At 39.0% G+C, this 24,228-nt stretch overlaps 1 protein-coding gene across 1 annotated transcript in view; it reads left to right on the top strand.

Annotated features, from left to right (window-relative positions):
- L3MBTL4 (L3MBTL histone methyl-lysine binding protein 4) overlaps positions 1–24,228 on the top strand; it is a 302,262-nt gene that overhangs the window by 52,972 nt on the left and 225,062 nt on the right. The window contains exons 4-8 of the mRNA XM_060027767.1: positions 12,029–12,133; positions 13,180–13,315; positions 15,066–15,157; positions 16,643–16,797; positions 17,882–17,958. Coding sequence (XP_059883750.1) covers positions 12,029–12,133; positions 13,180–13,315; positions 15,066–15,157; positions 16,643–16,797; positions 17,882–17,958 — 565 coding nt within the window. The remainder of the gene's footprint in view (positions 1–12,028; positions 12,134–13,179; positions 13,316–15,065; positions 15,158–16,642; positions 16,798–17,881; positions 17,959–24,228) is intronic.

Raw genomic sequence — 24,228 nt, forward strand, 5'->3', positions numbered from 1 at the left:
GCCTACATAAGACTTCCTGATGGCTCACCTTTCACGTTGAAGATTGTGACATTTCAGCCCTGAAGGTACACATTGAGATGATTTAAGATTTTGAAGATGTTGCTGAGATAAACCATTTAACGAGGATGCTGAACTCATGGCAGTGGTCTTTGGTGTTTTAAGAAATTTCGTTTTTATCGTCTGCGTGTAAAATTCCTAGGAACCTCTTTCCCTCTGACAGCCATCATGTGGGGACTGAGAACCCGCTGCCCTGTGGCCCTGGCCCGGCCCTTTGCAAGCTCACTAAAAACCTGTGCCTCACTAGCTGCGATTCCATCCCATGCCCAGTTTATCCCATTTCTTTCAATATTGAATTGTGATCAGGGGAGTATTGTTGGCTGCCAGCTCCTGCCTGTGAATAATGTAGGATGCTTGTCGACATTCAGATGGTGTAGACGCTCTTCTGTGGGGCACGTATTTCACTGGTGCTCTGCTGGTACTGGTGGCCACCGACCTTCTGCAGTCTGTGTAGTGGCTCAGAAGTTGTCATCACAGGATCATCTCTCTGCTCTTGCAATGGGGTTCTCAGTGATGAACAGGTATATCTACCAACTGCCCAAGAGTTGTTCCCACTGTGCACTTTTGACTTTGTCTACCCATGGAGCAAAGACCTGCTGGCACACACCCGTGAACACGATTGTATTTCATAAAGGAATTTTGCCAATAGCCCCTCTACTTTTCTCCAGGCATGGTGTTTTGTTTTTCTTTGTTTTTTTCTAGTGCTCTGACTCATTTTATTTTAAAATAATAGTATATCATTTGTATCTACTTTTGATATGAGGCATGGAACTTTGAATAATCCTTCTTCTCCAACATCAGTGACAAAATTCATCAATTTTATACTAGAAAGCATTACTTTGCAACTGTTTGGAGAACAGAAAATGACAAAACAAAACAACTTCACTTCCATACCCAGGAGCACATGGCGCTTCCCTGGAAGTGTCCTTGAAGCCTTCTGTGGCCTCAAGCCAGGTTTTGTTTTGCGTTTTGTTGCCACTCTGTCCCCTTAGTGGAACAAACAGTTGGCAGGCTTTCAGAAGACTTATGTCCTTACTTATGCTCTGCCACTAAACTGGTGTGACCTTGAGAAAGTCTCTTAACCTCTCTGGGCTTGAGTTTATTTAGCTGTAAAAGTGGTTTTCAGGTCCACAAACCTTGTGATTTTTTTATGACTGAATTTAATGGGCTTATTGTTTGCTTTAAGTGTGTGCTTCCAGTTCCCTTTTCTTCATCATAAAATATAATTTTATAAGCACAGCTCTCAATTGTGTTCATAAAATACAAGATTTTTAGAAAGGAAAAACATCTTTATCTGCCATGAATAAACCATCACACAGAAAAGAGATGGAAGACAGGCAGTGATATTTCTCAGTAGATGTTGCCTTTCGGATTGTTAAAACGACTGTCTTGGTTTTTGTTTGAAAGCCTCCAAAGACTGCTGTGGCTGCTGGAGCCATACAGGCTCCTTGCAACATTACGTAAAAGCTCCCAAATGGTCAACTGAGAAGCCATTTTGAAATGCTGACAAGACAGACGTTGCTCATCCCAACCTCTTGGCTGTGATTCATTGCCAGTGTCTTGCATTTATCATTCATATGTGATCTAATACTAGTTACTCCCCATCCCCAATTTTACATCTTTCAGTTTTGTTGAAACATGAAAAGTGTTCTCTCATTTTCTGCAGCTTCTTAAATCTCCTGTCAGCCTTATTATTATACTCTCCCCCGGTCTCTCCTTCCCCTTTGCTTTTCTTACCCATGTTGTGTTCATGTGTATGTATCTATGTATATGGTTGTGGTGCTTTGGGAAGTTAACTGAGACATTTCGAAGCAGTGAACAGGAGGTAGTCACACAAAACTTGTTAAATACAATCTGCTGGAAAACTGAGCAGAAGTGAGAAGAAGGCTGGGAGAGTTAAACACACACATGACATTTACTTTTGTAGAAATAAAGTATTCCTGAGAAATCATTCATTCTTGCCATTTCATTTTTGGTTTCCGTCAAATTTTTGGGTTTTGAGCTGTGAATGTAAGAAAGTTTCTAACGACATTTTACAAGCCAATTCATAAAGATTTTAAAACAATTTCATGTCCTTATGAAAAAAAAAGCATGTACTCAAGTGTGGAAGGAGGTTGAATAAACTATGTTACGTGTACACAGTGGAGGACAGTGCAGCTTAAAAGAGAATGTGGGCAGTGGCTGTGACCTGACATGAGGTGGTTTCCAGGGGACACTAGGAAGTGAACAACGCCAATGTAAAACAGCCTGTATAATATGCTGTCTTATGTGTAAGAAGGGAGGGAAAAATAAGAAGAAATATAAACATAATTGCTTATTCTTGTAAGAAGAAACCTGGGAAGGATAAACCAGAAAAGAGTGAGGTTGGTTACCTTAAGAGGTAGAATGGGGTGGGTAGGACATGGGAAGGAGAGATACTTCTCTGAGTACTGTTCTGTAGAGCTTTAACTTTTGGAAGTACGTTAATATTCTGCATATTAAAATTGAAATAAATCATTAAGAAGTGAAAGAAAACAGAAACAAATGAACTCAGCCATATTTCAGGTGAATCCCATGATTGGACTGAAGGGAGAAAAAAGAATGAATCCAAGTAGTTTTTGAACACAGTGTTTCTATACCCTATTCTTGGATGGCAGAGCAGGAAGGGAAAATTGCAAACAAATCCTGAACTCTTTTTGTAGGTTTGTTTATTATAGTAGTGGGGGTAAAAGAGTTCTGAAACCGCAGGACATACACTATAGGATTTAGTACCTGAGTAAGTGTGTTGACCTTGTTAGAGGAGAAATACAAATATAGATCAAAAAAGACAGAATGAGCCCTCTGAGGATGGACTGAATTAGATGGATCTGTTTGAACTTAAGATTTATCAGATATATGTATATACATGTATGTGTATACATATGTGTAAATATTTATGTATGTATATGTGTTTTGTATGTAACTATAGTGAAGGAATTGCAGAATGTTGTAATTGTGTGATCAAAATTAACATCACCAATGGACCAGATGTGATGTCCTTAGAAGAACACATCATCACCCATATGGCAGGCTGGCAAAACAATGCATAACCTGCATCTAATCACAGGGAAACATCAGACAAATCCAAAATGAGGAACTTTCTATTTTAAAAAATACAGGAGGGAAAACACTGTGTTCTTTTAAAATGTCAGTATTATAAAAGATAAAGAAAGGCAATGGAAAATGATCCAGATTAAGGGAGACTAAACAGACATGTCAATTAAATTTAATATCTGCCCTTAAACTGAATCCTATTCTGGAGGGAAAATATTATGAAGTACATTGTTGGATAAATTGGAAAAATTGTAATATGAGTGGAAGATTAGTTAAAAGTAATGTCAAATTTACAGACGTTGATAAATGAGCTGTTGTTAAGTAAGAGAACGTTCCTATTTTTAGGGAAAATAGACTGCTCTTAGGGAAAAAATTTAGTATTTAGGGGTAAAGAGCCCTCAAATGATTAAAAAATCATATGTACACGTGTATGTATATGTATACATCTGCATCTGTATACACACAGACACTTGAGAGAGGGGGCAAACAGAAATGATAAAGCAAATGAGGTGGAATGTTAACAATAAATAAATCTAGGCAAAGGCTATACATGTTCTCTGTACTATTTTGTTCTTGGAACTTTCCTTTAAGTTTGACATTATTTCCAAATGAAAAGATTTTTCTCAAAAGAATAAATTACCCCTAAAATAGGCATTCATAGATTAAGCAATTGTTAGTAGTGATTAAAAAGCAGCTCTAGATCTAATAGTACTAGATTTTAATCATCATCTTCCATTAGTATACTTATAAGTTTATTCTCAATTAAGAATAAATAAATGAATAATGTTGAATCTTCTCAAAACTGTCTGCTCAAAGCTATTAATCATTCAGCAAGGCTATGGGAAACAAGACCAATATTGAAGAAAATAATAAATGGGAATGAATGAGAAAGTCTTTTATGAAATAAATTCCTTTTACAATAGCAATAACCATAAAAGGTCCATAGGAATAAATACTACAAAGTCTTATGTGAAAATTTTAAAAACATCTTGGACAATGAAAATGATTAGATTAAATAGAAAGGGAACAAGTTCCTGAATTAGAAAACTCAGCATGATAAAGATTGCTCTCCAGATAAAAAGACTCATTATAAGCAATTAAGACAATGTGATGTAGGCAAATATGCCAACAAATAGGATTAAAAGGCCAGAATTATACCCAAAGACATGTAGAAACATGATATAATAGAGGAAACTTTGCAGATCAATGAAAGTATGAACGACTCAAAAAATTTTTTTTGAATAATTTCTTTTCCATATGAAAAAATAGAGCCCTACCTCACTCCATAGAAAAAATCAATTCCAATTGTATTGTAGATTTAAATATGAAGAACAAAAGTTTTAAAATAACACTAGGAGGAGAAATAGCTTCAAGATGGCGGAAGAGTAAGACGTGGAGATCACCTTCCTCCCCACAAATACATCAGAAATACATCTACATGTGGAACAACTCCTACAGAACGTCTACTGAAAGCTGGCAGAAGACCTCAGACCTCCCAAAAGGCAATAAACACCCCACGTACCTGGGTAGGGCAAAAGAAAAAAGAAAAAACAGAGACAAATGGATAGGGACGGGACCTGTACTAGTGGGAAGGAGCTGTGAAGCAGGAAAGGTTTCTACATCCTAGGAAGCCCCTTCACAGCGGAGACTGCGGGTGGCGGAGAGGGGAAGCTTCGGAGCCATGGAGGAGAGTGCAGCAACAGGGGTGAGGAGGGCAAAGTGGAGAGATTCCTGCACAGAGGATCGGTGCCGACCAGCACTCACCAGCCTGAGAGGCTTGTCTGCTCACCCGCCGGGATGGGTGGGAGCTGGGAGCTGAGGCTCCGGCTTCACTGGATCCCAGGGAGAGGACTGGGGTTGGCGGTGTGAACACAGCCTGAAGAGGGCTACTGCGCCACAGCTAGCCAGGAGGGAGTCCAGGAAAAAGTCTGGAGCTGCTGAAGAGACAAGAGACTTTTTCTTCCCTCTTTGTTTCCTGGTGTGCGAGGAGAGGGGATTAAGAGCGCTGCTTAAAGGAGCCCCAGAGACAGGTGCAACCCGCGGCTATCAGCGCGCACCCCAGAGACGGGCATGAGACGCTATGGCTGCTGCTGCTGCCACCAAGAAACCTGTGTGCGAGCACAGGTCACTCTCCACACCTCCTCTCCCGGGAGGCCACCACTGCCAGGGTCCCGTGATCCAGGGACAACTTCCCTGGGAGAACGCACGTCATGCCTCAGGCTGGTGCAACGTCATGCTGGCCTCTGCTGCTGCAGGCTTGCCCCGCACTCAGTACCCCTCCCTCCCCCCGGCCGACTGAGGCAGAGCCCCCGAATCAGCTGCTCCTTTAACCCTGTCCTGTCTGAACGAAGAACAGACGTCCTCGGGCAACCTATACACAGAGGCGGATCCAAATCCAAACCTGAACCCCAGGAGCTGTGCGAACAAAGAAGAGGAAGGGAAATCTCTCCCAGCAGCCTCAGGAGCAGTGGATTAAATCTCCACCATCAACTTGATGGCATCTGTGGCATACATGAATAGACAACGAATCATCCCAAATTGAGGAGGTGGACTTTGGGAGCAATGATATATATATTCTTTTCTCTTTTTCTCTTTTTGTGAGTGTGTATGTATATGCTTTTGTATGTGATTTTGTCTGTATAGCTTTGCTTTTACCATTTGTCCTAGGGTTCTGTCTGTCCGTTTTTTTTTTTATTAAAAAATTATTTTTTCTTAATAATTATTTTTTTTATTTTAATAACTTTATTTTATTTTATCTTCTTCTTTCTTTCTTTTCTCCCTTTTATTCTGAGCTGTGTGGAGGACAGGCTCTTGGTGCTCCAGCCAGGTGTCAGGGCTATGCCACTGAGGTGGGAGAGCCAAGTTCAGGAAACTGGTCCACAAGAGACCTCCCAGCTCCGTGTAATATCAAACGGCGAAAATCTCCCAGAGATCTCCATCTCAACGCCAAGACCCAGCTCCACTCAGTGACCAGAAAGCTACAGTGTAGGACATCCTATGCCGAACAACTAGCAAGACAGGAACACAACCCCACCCATTAGCACAGAGGCTGCCTAAAATCATAATAAGGCCACAGACACCTCAAAACACACCACCAAACGTGGACCTGCCCACCAGAAAGACAAGATCCAGCCACATCCACCAGAACACAGGCACTAGTCCCCTCCACCAGGAAGCCTACACAACACACTAAACCAGCCTAAGCCACTGGGGACAGACACCAAAAACAACGGAAACTACGAACCTGCAGCCTGCGAAAAGGAGACCCCAAACACAGTAAGATAAGCAAAATGAGAAGACAGAGAAACACACAGCAGATGAAGGAGCAAGGCAAAAACCTACTAGACCTAACAAATGAAGAGGAAATAGATAGTCTACCTGAAAAATAATTCAGAATAATGATAGTACTGATGATTCAAAATCTGGGAAACAGAATGGAGAAAATACAAGAAACGTTTAACAAGGACCTAGAAGAACTAAAGAGCAAAGAACAGTGATGAACAACACAACAAATGAAATTAAAAAATCTCTAGAAGGGATCAATAGCAGAATAACTGAGGCAGAAGAACGGATAAGTGACCTGGAAGATAAAATAGTGGAAATAACTACTGCAGAGCAGAATAAAGAAAAAAGAATGAAAAGATTTGAGGACAGTCTCAGAGATCTCTGCGACAACATTAAACACACCAATGTTCCAATTATAGGGGTCCCAGAAGAAGAAGAGAAAAAGAAAGGGACTGAGAAAATATTTGAAGAGATTATAGTTGAAAACTTCCCTAATATGGGAAAGGAAATAGTTAATCAAGTCCAGGAAGCACAGAGAGTCCCATACAGGATAAATCCAAGGAGAAATACACCAAGACATGTATTAATCAAACTATCAAAAATTAAATACAAAGAACACATATTAAAAGCAACAAGGGAAAAACAACAAATAACACACAGGAAATCTCCATAAGGTTAACAGCTGAGTTTTCAGCAGAAAATCTGCAAGCCAGAAGGGAGTGGCAGGACATATTGAAAGTGATGAAGGAGAAAAACCTACAACCAAGATTACTGTTCCCAGCAAGGATCTCATTCACATTTGACAGAGAAATTAAAAGCTTTACAGACAAGCAAAATCTAAGAGAATTCAGCACCACCAGACCAGCTTTACAACAAATTGTAAAGGAACTTCTCTAGGCAGGAAACACAAGAGAAGGAAAAGACCTACAATAATAAACCCAAAACAATTAAGAAAATGGTAATAGGAGCATACATATTGATAATTACCTTAAATGTAAATGGTTTAAATGCTCCAACCAAAAGACATAGACTGGCTGAATGGATACAAAAACAAGACCTGTATATATGCCATCTACAAGAGACCCACTTCAGACATAAGGACACATACAGACTGAAAGTGAGGGGATGGGAAAAGATATTCCATGCAAATGGAAATCAAAAGAAAGCTGGAGTATCAATTCTCATATCAGACAAAATAGACTTTAAAATAAAGACTATTACAAGAGACAAAGAAGGACACTACATAATGATCAAGCGATCAATCCAAGAAGAAGACACAACAATTGTAAATATTTATGCACCCAACATAGGAGCACCTCAGTACATAAGGCAAATACTAACAGGCATAAAAGGGGAAATCGACAGTAACACAATCAGAGTAGGGGACTTTAACACCCCACTTTCACCAATAGACAGATGATCAAAAATGAAAATAAATAAGGAAACACAAGCTTTATATAATACATTAAACAAGATGGACTTAATTGATATTTATAGGACATTCCATCTAAAAACAACAGAATACACATTCTTCTCAAGTGCTCACGGAACATTCTCCAGGATCATATCTTGAGTCACAAACAAGCCTTGGTAAATTTAAGAAAATTGAAATCGTATCAAGTATCTTTTCTGACCACAACACTATGAGACTAGATATCAATTACAGGAAAAAAATCTGTAAGAAATACAAACACATGGAGGCTAAACAACACACTACTTAATAACCAAGAGATCACTGAAGAAATCAAGGAGGAAATCAAAAAATACCTAGAAACAAATGACAATGAAAACACAACGACCCAAAACCTATGGGATGAAGCAAAAGTAGTTCTAAGAGGGAAGTTTATAGCAATACAATCCTACCTTAAGAAACAAGAAACATCTCAAATAAACAACCTAACCTTACACCTAAAGCAATTAGAGAAAGAAAAACAAAAAAACCCCAAAATTAGCAGAAGGAAAGAAATCATAAAGATCAGATTAGAAATAAATGAGGAAGGAATGAAGGAAACGATACCAAAGATCAATAAAACTAAAAGCTGGTTCTTTGAGAAGATAAACAAAATTGATAAACCATTAGCCAGACTCATCAAGAAAAAAAGGGAGAAGACTCAAATCAATAGAATTAGAAATGAAAAAGGAGAAGTAGCAACTGACACTGCAGAAATACAAAAGATCATGAGAGATTACTACAAGCAACTATATGCCAATAAAATGGACAACCCAGAAGAAATGGACAAATTCTTAGAAAAGCACAACCTTCCAAGATTGAACCAGGAAGAAATAGAAAATATGAACAGACCAATCACAAGCACTGAAATTGAGACTGTGATTAAAAATCTTCCAACAAACAAAAGCCCAGGACCAGATGGCTTCACAGGAGAAAGAATTCTATCAAACATTTAGAGAAGAGCTAAAACCTGTCCTTCTCAAACTCTTCCACAATATAACAGAGGGAGGAACACTCCCAAACTCATTCTACGAGGCCACCATCACCCTGATACCAAAACCAGACAAAGATGTCACAAAGAAAGAAAACTACAGGCCAATATCACTGATGAACAAAGATGCAAAAATTCTCAACAAAGTACTAGCAAACAGAATCCAACAGCACATTAAAAGGATCATACACCATGATCAAGTGGGGTTTATCCTAGGAATGCAAGGATTCTTCAATATATGCAAGTCAATCAACATGATAAACCATATTAACAAATTGAAGGAGAAAAACCATATGATCATCTTGATAGATGCAGAAAAACCTTTTGACAAAATTCAACACCGATTTATGATAAAAACCCTCCAGAAAGTAGGCATAGAGGGAACTTACCTCAACATAATAAAGGCCATATATGACAAACCCACAGCTAACATCGTTCTCAGTGGTAAAAAAACTGAAAGCATTTCCTGTAAGATCAGGAACAAGACAAGGATGTCCACTCTCACCACCATTATTCAATATAGTTTTGGAAGTTTTAGCAACAGCAATCAGAAGAAAAACAAATAAAAGGAATCCAAATCGGAAAAGAAGAAGTAAAGCTGTCACTGTTTGCAGATGACATAATACTATACATAGAGAATCCTAAGATGCTACCAGAAAACTACTAGAGCTAATCAATGAATTTGGTAAAGTAGCAGGATACAAAATTAATGCACAGAAATCTCTTGTATCCCTAAACACTAATGATGAAAAATCTGAAGGTGAAATTAAGAAAACTCTCCTATTTACCATTGCAACAAAAAGAATAAAATATCTAGGAATAAACCTACCAAAGGAGAGAAAAAAACTGTATGCAGAAAATTATAAGACACTGATGAAAGAAATTAAAGATGATACAAACAGATGGAGAGATATACCATGTTCTTAGATTGGAAGAATCAACATTGTGAAAATGACTCTACTACCCAAAGCAATCTACAGATTCAATGCAATCCCTATCAAACTACCACTGGCATTTTTCACAGAACTAGAACAAAAAATTTCACAATTTGTATGGAAACACAAAAGACCCCGAATAGCCAAAGCAATCTTGAGAAAGAAAAATGGAGCTGGAGGAATCAGGCTCCCTGACTTCAGAGTATACTACAAAGCAACAGTAATCAAGACAGTATGGTACTGGCACAAAAACAGAAATATAGATCAATGGAACAGGATAGACAGCCCAGAGGTAAACCCACGTACATATGGTCACCTTATCTTTGATAAAGGAGGCAAGAATATACAGTGGAGAAAAGACAGCCTCTTCAATAAGTGGTGCTGGGAAAACTGGACAGCTACATGTAAAAGAATGAAATTAGAACACTCTCTAACACCATACAGAAAAATAAGCTCAAAATGGATTAAAGACCTAAATGCAAGTCCAGGCTCCATCAAACTCTTAGAGGAAAACATAGGCAGAACACTCTATGACATAAATCACAGCAAGATCCTTTTTGACCCACCTCCTAGAGAAATGGTAGTAAAAACAAAAATAAACAAAAAACTTAAAAGGTTTTGCACAGCAAAGGAAACCATAAACAAGATGAAAAGACAATGCTCAGAATGGGAGAAAATATTTGCAAATGAAGCAACTGACAAAGGATTAATCTCCAAAACATAGAAGCAACTCATGCAGCTCAATATCAAAAAAAACCAACAACCCAATCCCAAAATGGGCAGAAGACCTAAATAGACATTTCTCCAAAGAAGATATACAGATTGCCAACAAACACATGAAAGAATGCTCAATATCCTTAATCATTAGAGAAATGGAAATCAAAACTACAATGAGATATCATCTCACACTGGTCAGCGTGGCCATCATCAAAAAATCTACAAAGAAATGCTGGAGAGGGTGTGGAGAAAAGGGAACCCTCTTGTACTGTTGGTGAGAATGTAAATTGATACAGCCACTATGGAGAACAGTATGGAGGTTTGTTAAAAAACTAAAAATAGAAATACCATATGACCCAGCAATCCCAGTACTGAGCATATACCCTGAGAAAACCATAATTCAAAAAGAGTCATGTACCAAAATGTTCATTGCAGCTCTATTTACAATGGCCAGGACATGGAAGCAACCTAAGTGTCCATCAAGAGATGAATGGATAAAGAAGATGTGGCACATGTATACAGTGGAATATTACTCAGCCATATAAAGGAACGAAACTGAGTTATTTGCAGTGAGGTGGATGGACCTAGAGACTGTCATACAGAGTGAAGTAAGTCAGAAAAAGAAAAACAAATACCGTATGCTAACACATATATATGGAATCTAAAGAAGAAAAAAAAATGGTCAGAAAAACCTAGGGGCAAGACGGGAATAAAGATGCAGACCTACTAGAGAATGGACTTGAGGATACTGGGAGGCGGAAGGGTAAGCTGGGACAAAATGAGAAAGTGGCATGGACATATATACACTACCAAACGTAAAATGGATGGAGTGGGAAGCAGCCGCATAGCACAGGGAGATTAGCTCAGTACTTTGTGACCACCTAGAGGGGGTGGGATAGGGAGTGTGGGAGGGAGGGAGATGCAAGAGGAAAGAGATATGGGGACACATGTATATGTATAACTGATTCACTTTGTCATAAAGCAGAAACTAACAGACCATTGTAAAGCAATTATACGCCAATAAAGATGTTAAAAAATAAAATAACAGTAGGAGAATATTTATGTAACTTCAGTGTTGCAAGGGATTTCATGGGCTAGATGTGCCAACTGTACAGGAAATAGCTGATATATTTTATTACGTTAAAATAAAATTCTCCACAGTCATCATAAACAACGTGAAAAGCCAAGTAAGTCACAGATTGGGAATAAGTAACCATTATAATCAACAAAGTATTGTGTCCAGAGTACAGGAAGAGCTCCTTCAGATCATTAAGGAAAAATGGGCAAAAGGAGTAGGTGGGGGGTTCACAGGACATAAAGTTTGGCAGATGAACTATTTCAAAGAACGTACAACCGATCAAGCCGTCTTTGAGGGCAAAATCTCCAAGAGCAGGCTTCTTTCTTTGGTTATATTATTGAGCTTCCAAACGTGTATGATTGTGTGCATAGAGACACCAAGTGTTTTAATATCAAACTGTGAAGATATTTCAGTGATTAATATTATATCATGAAATTTCGTAGGACCAGTCCTTTCCGGAGCGTGAAAATGGTTTTCAGGTTGGAATGAGATTAGAAGGCATTGACCCCCGTCATCCATCTGTGTTTTGTGTGCTTTCTGTAGCTGAGGTAAGAAATAGTGTTACTGTCTTGGGCTAATTGCAGTGACAGGAGAGAATTTCCTAGAGAATGACGAATTTCAGTACTTTGTGTTATAAACAAGTCCAGGTACATTATGGATTTATTTTATTCAGTGATGAGTGAAGTATGTTCTTTAATGAAATTCTTTCCTTGTCTGAAGATTAATTTTCTAAGTTTCTCATTACTAGTGGTAACTCTTGATTTAATTGGTAAATAGTTTTCACCTGAGGTTGATAAAAATCAGTGAATCCCACAATGTTGCTTTTGTCTGTTAAAAGAGACAATTATTCAGGTTTTATCTGAACTAATGAGAAATGTATATGAAAAAATCCATGCTTATGAATTATATATTTATATAAATACATGAATTTTATGAAAATTATATAGGGTGAGGAGCCATTGATAAAGTAAATGGCTTATATAATATTTACTAAACATTTTATGTTATTAAATTGATAAAAGACCTCAGTATTTTGAATAACATCAAACATAGAAAACACTATTCACTTAATTTACTGAATGATTGTAGTTATTGAACTTGTATAGCATGACTAGGAGATGTGTTTCTCAGACTGTTTTTCTTTGTTGAGTATGCTGGGTCCATATGTTAGGTTAAGTAAGGTCACACCCATTTTGGTTTTTGCTGTGTACTTTAGGTTACACTGTTTTGGGGTATGAATCCAAGCCAGACAGCAGGAGATGGGGTTTCTGAAAGGAATATTTGCTAGGTATTGAATGAACAAATAAACAAACTTGTCGATTAATGGTTATGTAAATTGACCTCAGATTCCTAGACTGAGTAAAAGGATAGTTTTTTTGCAGAAAAATTTTTGATACTTGAAAGATAGTGTCTAGTTTGTCAGCATTTGTCTTATCCAGATTCATCTATGAATTTGTTCTTTAAGACATTTGGATGTAAGGATTGGTTCATATATATTGATGGTGTTGACAGAATAAATGAATATTTTGTTAATTTTGTGTACACTTCAAATGCATGACTCTTAATGAACGATTGTAAACATTCCATTTTGCAGGTGTGTGGTTACCGTCTCAGACTTCATTTTGACGGTTATTTAAGCTGCTATGATTTTTGGACTAATGCTGGTTCCCCTGACATTCATCCAGTAGGGTGGTGTGAAAAGACCAAACATGAATTACACATCCCTAAGGGTAAGTCAGGAGGAAAAGACAGTCAGCTTTTTAAGGAAATACTAACAAGAGAGCCTGGTGTGAATTGATTTTCAAAATGAAAGTTTGATCCACAAAAAGCAGTAAGACTACAAGGATATCACTGTTAGAAATAAATAAATGTCTTTAAAGAAAAACATCCAAGACCGTTTAGGTCAAATACTCTGAGGTGCATAGGGCAGAAGTAAAATCTCCTGAGAGCATTTTATCTCACATAAAGTCTATTAAACTTTATAAGGAATGAAGAAACGAATGTTTAAATTACAGTTGAAATAAAATATTTCACTTAATCAGTGATGCTGTACAGTGAGGAAACTTGATTCACTGTATATCATTTGTTTCAAGCAGAAATCATGGAACGCAGGGAACTATGAAAGTGAAAAATTCACTGTTTTCTTTCGATGGGGATTAAAAGTCTCATCTTTGTCTTTTGTTATGTGGGAGAGGAACTGGGTCTGGCAGACATGACTGAAACCTTTCTTGCCTGCTGTCTGCTAGTGAGGTGAGGATTCATAGGTTGAGATGCCAGTGGGCCTGTTTCCTTGACCAGCAAATTTGTATATAAGGTCTCCTGCTTGGGTGTTAGACTCCTGGCTGACCGTGGCAACTTCTGGAGTCACTGTATAGTCATTTTACTCTTAGGAAGCAGCTCAGGGTGTCCTCTGGGGTCCACCCCTGAGGCTGGCAGCAGGATCCCCTGAGATTGCTGGGTTTCAGGGAGGTTGGAACAGGCCCCAGGCTCATTCACCCCGTGGGTGGTAGGTGTTCGTGGAGCCTTTCCTGTGTGCAGGTCCTGGAGACAGAGCAGTGAATAAAGGAAACCGTCTCCGTCTTCACGGGGCTTTCATTCCAGAGGGGAGAAGGAGGATAAACAGAGAGAAAGGTGTGTGTCTAGCGGTGACAGGCGTGGAGCGCTGAGTGGGGTCCCAGGGCTGCCCTTGCAATAAGTAAGGTGAAGACAGGCCTGGGGTGTGACATCTGACAGATGCCTGGACGGATGCACGACAGAGACAGCCAGCTGGCTCCCTGGGGAGGAGCACGTGTCAGAGCCCAGCAGCGGGTGTGGCAGACCAGTAATCACAGGAGCGCTGGAGCGAGCGGAGAGGCAAGGGCCAGGAGGGAGGAGATAAGTGAGAGGTGTCGCCGCGGCCTTGAAGGCCAGTGCAAGGAGTTTGACGTCTATTCTGTGACACTCAATCTGAGTATTTCCTGAGCCTGGTTATTTGGGCCAGCCCCACACGAGCTGCTTTAGGGCACATGGACGGGAGGGTCAGGCATTTTATTGGGAAGCCTGTAAAGACAAGGGCAGAAAGCTGGAACTGCCACGTGGCCTGGGGGACGGTTCTGTCGCCCCTGCAGTGTCTGGCTCCCCCGGGGCTGCTTACCATCAGGCCCACGCTGGCTGGCCTCGGGGACGTGACTGCTTCAGGAGGCCTGAGGGACGCAGGAGATGAGACTCCTGTCAGGCTACCAGGGTACTGATTCCATATTTGAATGAGTTTTAAACTTTGTAGGGAATGACATGCATGGTGGGAAATCAAACTCAACAGTTTGGAATTCCATACATTAAAACAACACTGAAACAGTTTAGAGATTTTAATATAAATCTTTTGTGTCTGCTAAAGGACGTTGAATTTATGGCAGAAAACTGAATAAGAATAGTATTGATACACTTATTATGCACATGGTTACATCTTGTGGGTATTTTGAATAATCCGTACTTTTTTTTTAGGTTATAGAAAAGATAAATTTGTTTGGATGGATTACTTGAAGGCCTGCAAATTGCAAAATGCTCCCAAGAAATTATTCAGAAACAGAAATTCTGTAAGTATTTTCTTCCATAGTATAAATCAGATTTTTACTTCAACTTAAATTTCTTAAAATTCACTATGTATTCTGTTCTTTTTTAATCTTTTAAGAATCCTTAGCTTCCTATGACTTTTCTCACTACATTTGTCAGTTTCCTATGGGCATATTTGTTTTTCTTTTAAACATACAATTAAATAATTAGATGGAGAGAGTAGAAACATTTACATGTAAAGCTGGCTAAAATTTAAAATGCCTTTTAGAAGGTGTTTCTTTTTGCTTCTAGTGAGTTAGTCATTTAAATTTAGTTTGATGTTTTGAGATCTGCTGATATGCCAGGTGGACTTTGACTATACCTGGTCCAGTTGTATTTATGTGTAATGAAAAAGAGGGTGACGGTTCATATAGATTCGAAGGGTGTGTGAGGATTTGGGTGGAGCACACTCACCCTCTGTGTCCCAGCAGCCTAACAGGTGTTCAGGAGAGAAGGAGAAAAAGTCGCAGCCCCGCGTCCTCTGGGCCCCAGGTGAGGCCACACACCGTGGAGGGGCGGGAAGCCTGGAGCCAGGGAGGCCCCACCACCTGCTGGCTGTGTCCCCTGAGGACAGTCCCCACCCTCCGCCCCCTTCCCCAGGCTTCAGTGTCCTGCTCTTGAATCAGTGTTCTACAACTGTTCAACATGTTTCATAGACTCGTATCAAGGAAGAGAGTTAGAGAAATGTGAAAATGCTTTAAGAAAAGTAATGTGCTAAAGGAAACCAAAAATGAGGGTCCAGTATAGATAGTAAAGAAGTAGGGAAAAAAACCCTCTTCTAGTTCCTGGATATTGTGTGTATATTTTCTAAATCCCAGGCCTGGCTAATCATAGCTACAGGAAAAGTGGGGCTTTATCATTGTCATGTTATTATAAATCATAGCCCTTAGTATTTTTAATACTAAAAAATATGTGCAGGTACTAAAAAAAGCATTTGGTTTTTTTTTCAACTATGATTTATTTATGGATAAGTGCATGTATTCCTTAAATGTTGAGAAAGCCACTAATTTCAACACTTGATCAAAGTATAAGTGGTAATTTTAGTGCTAAAGAGCATATCTTTAAAACTTTTCCAAATAGTGGTATTTGGAAATATACCACCCATCTAAAGCCTACGGGGACCAGAGAAAATTATTTGATATTACTGTATTCAGTAAACAGTGTATTTTAAAATTAATACAGATTATTCTATGAACTGAAGAGGGAAAATGATGATGAAAGGGGAAATAAAACCTACCTGCACAACAAAAGAGAAAAGCACAGAGTAAAAGCTCATTTCCTGGGATTGCTTTTTTATGAATGTACACTTGGTAACAGTCTGTTGGAATATTTTTACTGGCTGGCTTCATTCTGCAGTTTAAGTGTTGATACCCTGTAGACTTTTCTGATGCTAAACATGACAGAAGTTTTGACAGTGGCTCAGTCCTGTTTGGTGTCCTGTTTCTCTTTGTGCCTCTTCCCCGTGTTAGAATGGGCCAGTGCCTAAGGAATTTCAGGTTGGAATGAAGCTGGAGGCTGTCGACAGGAAGAACCCTTCCTTGGTATGTGTGGCAACCGTAGCAGATATTGTTGGAGATCGCTTGCTAGTGCATTTTGACGATTGGGATGATAGTTACGATTACTGGTGAGACACCAATCTGCGTTGTATTTTTGTGTGTTCGTGTTTGCCGTTACGAATTTGTGTTCATTCCATGACTGTCACTGTTCTTGCTGTTCTTATAGTAATGAACATGAGGAACCTAGTGGCTGGCTTGTCACTACCTTCTTTTCCTCGTGAACTGTTGAATTAAAGAACCGAGAAAGTTTTTTTTTCATCTCTGAGAGGTTGCCTAATGAGGCCTCATCTGAAATAATGTGACCAGTTCAGGGCAGTCCACTATATTGTGTCTAGTTTGTAAGGGAAGCATTTCTGTAAAGAGGAAGTTAAGAACTTGCAGTATTATTTTTTCCTGAAAAATGTTGGACTCAGACTGTCATATTTTTAAAAGGGAAGATTCAGGGAGAATGGAGTGAATTATTTGAAAGCCTGTGAACAGAGAAGATGTATGCTCACGATGCCATTAAACTAACATTGCATGAGTTAAAAGGATTTTCTGGGTGAAAACCTGAAATATGGAAGAGGGCACGGCAAAAATAATTTTTGTGGCATTTCTTAAGAGCATATCCTGAATGATTGACAAGTCCCCGCCTGAGGCTGTGATTCTTCATGTGCACAGTGGGAGGAGGGGGGCTGTTTTCTTCTTTGAACTAAGAAGAAGAGCATGGATTAATTGCTGTATGTGTCTTAGGTAGTATAGTCTGGGTTCCTGAAAAGGAGAGGGAGGAAATTGTAGGCATGTGGAGTCTGGTCCGTCTTATTAAAATTTGGACTGGCCTATTAATATTTTCCCTTGCTGCTAGCAAGAAGTGGTAGAAGGGGTTTATTAAAATGTTCACTCTCTGGAGAGATCACTGGCAGTTCAGGTCCTAGTCAAACCCTTTTTAAAGAAATACTTTTAAATTTCAAGAAGTTTATATAAAAGAGAAGTTTGGCCACTCAGCTTACAAAATATAGAACTAAAATTACTTCTGTTTCTCTTAGGCTATAAAATATTTTAGCTGTGCCGTAGTATTTTCCATGTCATCTCTTAATATCTAGAATGAACATTACTCTTGGATTCTTTCTCTGGTGTTAATATGGGATCTAAAATAGAATCCTGTTTTTGCAGGTGTGACGTCAATAGTCCTTATGTTCAGCCAGTTGGTTGGTGTCAGGAGCATGGAAGAACTCTGATAGCACCCCAAGGTGAGTGGACTGGCTGGGTTCTCTTTGAAGTCATCTCTGTGTGAGTGGCAATGCCCATTCTTATTTTTGTTTATGGAAACCACATTTCAATACAAAGTGTATGATAAAAATATCGTGCAAGATTCTGTGGACCATCAAGGGACCCAGATGTCTGAAATCTGCACATCCTTCCCCATAATGCAAATGGACTGTGTTTATAAAGACATATTAGGCAGCCATTTTAAAAAAGTGCTATTTTTTTATCCAACGAAATGAGTGTAATCACTGTGAACTGACTTTTAAAACTAGCTATTTCCACCTATGTAATTTAACTTATTACCAATGTTAATTCATTAATTGACCATTAGGTTATTAAATATACTTAACTTTGGAGTTAAGTGTAAGAAATGTAGAAACCTAAGAAGTGAGAATTAATAATGAGGGCCTAGACTTGCCAGACCCCTTCACCAAGCCAACTTAGTGGCTCAGCTAAACACTGACATAGGGACTTTCTTGTTATTTATCTGTTTTCTCATTACAGAAACGGAATATCTCTCCATTTATTTAGTTCTTTGATTTATTTCAGTGACATTTTGCGGTTTTTCTCATATAGATCTTACATATATTTTGCTAGATTTTATAACTATTCTGTTATTTTGAGTGCTAATGTATATGGTATTGTGTTTTTAATTTCAAATTTCACTTGTTCATTGCTGGTATATAGGAAAGCAGTTAAATTTTATATGTTAACCTTGTATCCTGCAACCTTGTTATAATCACTTATTGGTTCTTGGAGTTTTTTTGTTGATGCTTTTAGATATTCTACACCTCTGTGAACAAAGTTATATTTCTTTCTTCCCAGTCAATATATCGTTTATTTCCTTTTCTTGTCTTATTGCATTAGCTAATATGTACCATGCTGTTTTTTGTTTTTGTTTTTGTTTTTTGCGGTACGCGGGCCTCTCACTGTCGCGGCCCCTCCCTCTGCGGAGCACAGGCTCCGGACGTGCAGGCCCAGCGGCCATGGCTCACAGGCCCAGCCGCTCCGCGACACGTGGGATCCTCCCGGACCGGGGCACGAACCCGTGTCCCCTGCATCGGCAGGCGGACCCTCAACCACTGCGCCACCAGGGAAGCCCCCTACCATACTGTTTTGACCACTGTAGCTTTTTAGTCCGTTTTGAAATCTGGAAATGTGAACCCTCCAACTTTGTTCTTCTTTTTCAAGATTGCTTTGGCTGTTTGCGGCCCCTTGCAGTTCTTTATGAATTTGAGGATTGGCTTTTCCATTTCTGGAGAAATGACTATTGGGATTTTGGTAAGGGTTATGTTCAATGTAGACTGCTTTAGGGAGTGTTGCCATCTTAACAGTATTAGGTTTTCTAATCCATGAACATGGGATGTCTTTTCACTTACTTAGACCTTCTTTCATTTCTGTCAGCAGTATTTTTTAGTTTTGGGTGTACAGGTCTTTTACCTCCTTGGTTAAGTTTATTGGTATTTTATTCTTTTGGATGCTGTTGTAAATGGAATTGTTTTATTTATTTATTTTTGGAATTTTTTTTATTTCTGGCATAAAGAAACACAAATGATTTCACAGTCTGCAATTTTGCTGAATTTGTTTATTAGCTCTAGTAGGTTTTTTTGTGTGGATGCTATGGGATTTTTTCATATAGAATTGTGTAGTCTATCAAAATAGTAAAGTTCCAAAAAATTCATATTTCTAATTTGAATGCCTTTAATTTTGTGTCTTGCCTGATTATGCTAGCTAGGACTTCCAGTACAGTATTGAATGTAGTGGTAAAAGTAGGCATTCTTGTCTTTTTCCTAATCTTAGGGTGAAAAGATTTCGGTCTCTCACTATCAAGTATGATATTAGCTGTGGGTTTTTCATAAATGCCCCATATCATGTTAAGGAAGCTCCCTTTTACTCCTAGTTTTCTGAGCGTTTTTATCATAAAAGGGTGTTGAATTCTGTCCAGTGCTTTTTCTGCATCTATTGAGAAGATTGTGTGGGACTTTCTTCCCCTTTGTTTCATGGTGTATAATCCTTCTAATGTGCTGTTGAGTTCAGTTTGCTACAGTTCTGTTAAGAACTTTTGTATCTGTATTCATAAGGGGTATTTGTCTGTTGTTTTCTTGTCATGTCTTTGGTCTGTTCTTTTTAATGCTGTAAGTGGAATTGTTTTCTTAATTTTATCTTTGGATTGTTCATTGCTACTTGGTAGAAATACAATTGATTTTTGTGCAATGACCTTATACTCTGAATTCATTTATTTGCTCTAATGTGTGTGTGTGTGTGTGTGTGTGTGTGTGTGTGTGTGTGTGTTACTTAGGATTTTCTATATGCAAAATTATGTCATCTATAAGTAAAGATACTTTCACGTCTTCCTTTCCGATCTGAATACATTTTCTTTCTTTCCTGAATCCTCTGTCTAGACCTCCCAGCGCATGCTGAACAATAGTGGCAGGATCAGATATGCTTTTCTTGTTCCTGATCCTAGGGGAACACTTCGTCTTTGCACATTAAACATGATGTTTGCTGTGAGCTTTTCGTGGGATGCCCTTTATCAGATTGAGGAAGGTCTCTTCTATTCCTAGTTGTTTTATCATGAAAGGGTCGTCCTTTATTCTATTAATATGGTTTTATTATATTTATTGCTTTCTATATGTTGAAACAATCTTGTCTTCTTGGGATAAATCTCGTGTGTGTGTGTGTGTGTGTATAAATATATTTTTTCTTACATGTTGCTGCACTACTTGGTTAGCTAATATTTTATTGAAGAATTTTGTGTCTGTACTCATAAAGTCATCTACTCTTTTTTTTAATACATTGCTTTAAAAAAATATTTATTTATTTATTTGGTTACACCAGGTGTTAGTTGTGGCAGGAAGCTCCTTAGTTGCGGTTCCAGGGCTCCTTAGTTGTGGCATGCGAACTCTTAGTTGCAGCATACATGTGGGATCTAGTTCCCTGACCAAGGGTCAAACCCAGGCCGCCTGCATTGGGAGCATGGAGTCTTATCCACTGTGCCACCAGGGAAGTCCCAAAGTCATCTACTCTTTTAAAATGTTTTTATTCCTATTAGAGTATCTAAAGCTGCTCTGAGTGCTAAGGAAAAACAGGATGAACAATAAGTCAAGAAGTTTGGTTATTTAAAACCTTAATCCATCATATGATTACTCGTCTTCAGTGGGGACTCAACCATGTTAGAAAGGGGTTCCCTCTTATGGTGCTGCAGGGTGTTGGCCCTGCACAGTGGCCTTCATTGAATGCCAGGAAGCTTCCCATTTGGTTTGGGAAGTAAATGTAAAATGAAAATTCAAGCAGATGAGCCACTTAATCAAGGTATGATCAAGAGAGTGGAGTGTAATGAAAATATATGCAAAGGAGCTGTGAGTAACAATTGGGTGAAGGCAATTAAAGCTGAGCAATAAACAAAATTGCTTAAAGCTCGTGATGAGCCGTGATCATGCTGACCTCTAGGTTTGTGGGAAAGCACGAGCGCACCAGAGCTGTTAGTCCCTGGTTAGATGCACAAGAGAGGAAAGGCTTGAGGCCATGGGGTAGAAGGAGCCCTGAGGCAGGATAATAGAATGCTGTGCACTCAGTTCACAAATGGGAATTAAACATGAGATTTTAAAAGAAAAACCTACCAACCCACATAATCTTTAGATATTCTCTCCCCTACGACAAGGCTGGAGCTAGAACTGCTTGAAATACACATATATGTTATGTATTGTATTTTATATATATTATCTGTCATATAGATTTTATATCTGTATATTCAGAGTTTATAGGAAAAGATAAGAAATTAACATTGTTTGGATGATTTGTTTCTGTTAGTAATTTGGCTCCACAATTTGTTAGCTGTAGTTATTTTACTTAAAGTGAATTTGTGTTTTACACATCATTTATGCCTATAGACTTTTACATTAAATTTTATTTTATGGTTGTAATTACATATCAGAAAAAATGTATTTGCTATATTCGTCATAGCTTGTGTGTGTGTGCGTGTGTGTGTGTGTGTGTGTGTAATTGTACTTCTGAGAGCGATTAAGCCTCTTGAAAGTGGAACAGCATGTGCTGATCTGTACAGTTACCCCTGGTGTGCACTCACATTCTCATAGATTCCCGATAAAAGAACTTCTTCAGAGAAAGAGGAAAAAAGATTAGTTTTTGAAACATGTGACCTATAAATTATAAAGGTGTTACTTTGCTGATGTAAGTTCAATCCAAGGTGCTACATATTCTACTCAGTATCTTTCTACAAGGACTAAAAAATTCCTTCAGAAGATGCAATCTGCTGGGGTCTTAGTCAAAGTCACAAAATGACAAAAAAGTGTTAGGTAGGTGCATAGAAAACCCTGATAATACAGATGTTACATTTGAGGAGGAAAAGTCCCTGTCCAGACGGCTTGCCGGGCTTCATAGTGAGGTTCTGATCTTCATCTGGTGATGGGCAGGCCATGTCCAGTTAACAGTCACCTCCTAACAAATAGGGGTAAATCTGATCCTTTTGTTGACGTAAAATCTCCTAGTAGCATAGTTTTAGGTAGTACATCGTACAGCCAACTCTGTACAATTAAAAATTAGATTGGTCTGTTAAAGGACATTAATAGATTGTTAGCTAAAAGTTACCTTTTTTTCTTTTCTAGTTCTTTTGAATGGTATTGCTATTTTAAAAGTAACTCTGATTGCTTTGTATGTATACGAAGTTTCCAGTACACTTTATTGCTCAGAGTGACTTGTTTACCAGTTAAAACAGTGGTTTTTTTCAACAGTCTTGTATGTGTGAAAGTCTGTTCTATAGTCAGCGACAGGAGCCTCCACCCCAACGAGCTTCCCGCTCAATCTGGGCAGGTGGACGGGGAGCCCTGCGGACCCTGTTGACTGACAGCGGGACCACGTCCCCCTGAGGGGTGGTGTCCTGCACTGAGATCCTCTCCAAATCTGCTGTCAACTGAACTCAGATTCAGTTCAGCAAACATCATCTCCACAGTGACTTCTGTGTTTACAGAAGGTGGAGAACCAAGTAAGAATAAAACACAATTCTTGCCCTGAAGGAAGGGATCTATTTATATTTTTGTAAAAACTTTATTGAGATCTAATTCACATACTATACAGTTCATCCATTTAAAGTGTAAGATTCAGTGTGTGTTTTTTTAACATATTTACAGAGTTGTGTAACCATCACCACGATCAATTTTAGAAAGTTTCCATCACCCCAGAAAGAAACCCTGAGCCACTTAGCTGTTATCCCCACCCTCCATTCCCTGCAGCATTTGGACACCATTAATCTACTCTTTGTCTTGCCTCTTCTGAATATTTCATGTAAATAGAATCATATGATATGTGGCCTTTTGTGTCTGGCTTCTTTCACTCAGCATAATGATTTTAGAGTTCATCCACGGTGCAGCATGTATGAATACGTTGTTTCTTTTTAGTTTCAAATAATATTCATTGTGTAGATAAACCACAATTTGTTTATTCATTCGTCAGTTGATGGGCATTTGGGTTGTTTTCACTTTTTGACTTTTTCAGATACTGCTGCTGTGAATATTTGTGTATGAGTTTTTGCTTGAACATGTTTTCAGTTCTTTTGGGTATATATACTTAGGAGTGAAATTGCTGGGTCATGTAGTAATTCTACGTTTGCCTTACTGAGTAGTTAGTGAGTAATTACTTACTGACTCTTCACCACAGGAGCTGCTCTGTTTTAATACCCATCAGTAGTGTGTGAGGGTTACAGTTGCTCCACGTTCCTCCACACTTGCTGTCTGTGTTTTGTTTATATCATCATAGTGACTGTGAAGTGGAATCTCATCTTGGGTCTCATTTTTCTTGAATGCCCAATATGATGTTGTTAGCGAACCCAGGTCTGGCTGCTCGCCGCTCAAAAGCCAATTCTCAAGAGACAGGTGTTGGTAGGAAAGGAAAGCTTGCTTTATTTTGGAGGCCAGCAACCGGGGGAGAGGGTGGACTCCTGTCCGAGAACCAACTCCTGATGGCTGTTGAGGGGCAGGGGCTTTTAAAGGGGGGTTTCGGGGCTGTATAGGCAGAGGGAGGGAGCAGGGCAGCACAGTCAGCTCTGACAGGCATCTTGAAATCATTCATGTGGTGGTCTGATCAGCATCATCTTGGTTGTTTTAAGTACAGTTAATCTTTAGTTCCAAGGTTTGTTCCCATTTCTTTGAGGCCAGTTCTCGGAATTGTGTGAAGCGGAGCAGCTTATGTCACAGCTTCAGTTTGGTCATCATGTCGTCATCCTCCTCCACCTGGTGGGGCTT

The sequence above is a fragment of the Delphinus delphis genome, chromosome 13 (genome assembly GCF_949987515.2).
Source record: "Delphinus delphis chromosome 13, mDelDel1.2, whole genome shotgun sequence".
NCBI classification, from domain to species: domain Eukaryota; kingdom Metazoa; phylum Chordata; class Mammalia; order Artiodactyla; family Delphinidae; genus Delphinus; species Delphinus delphis.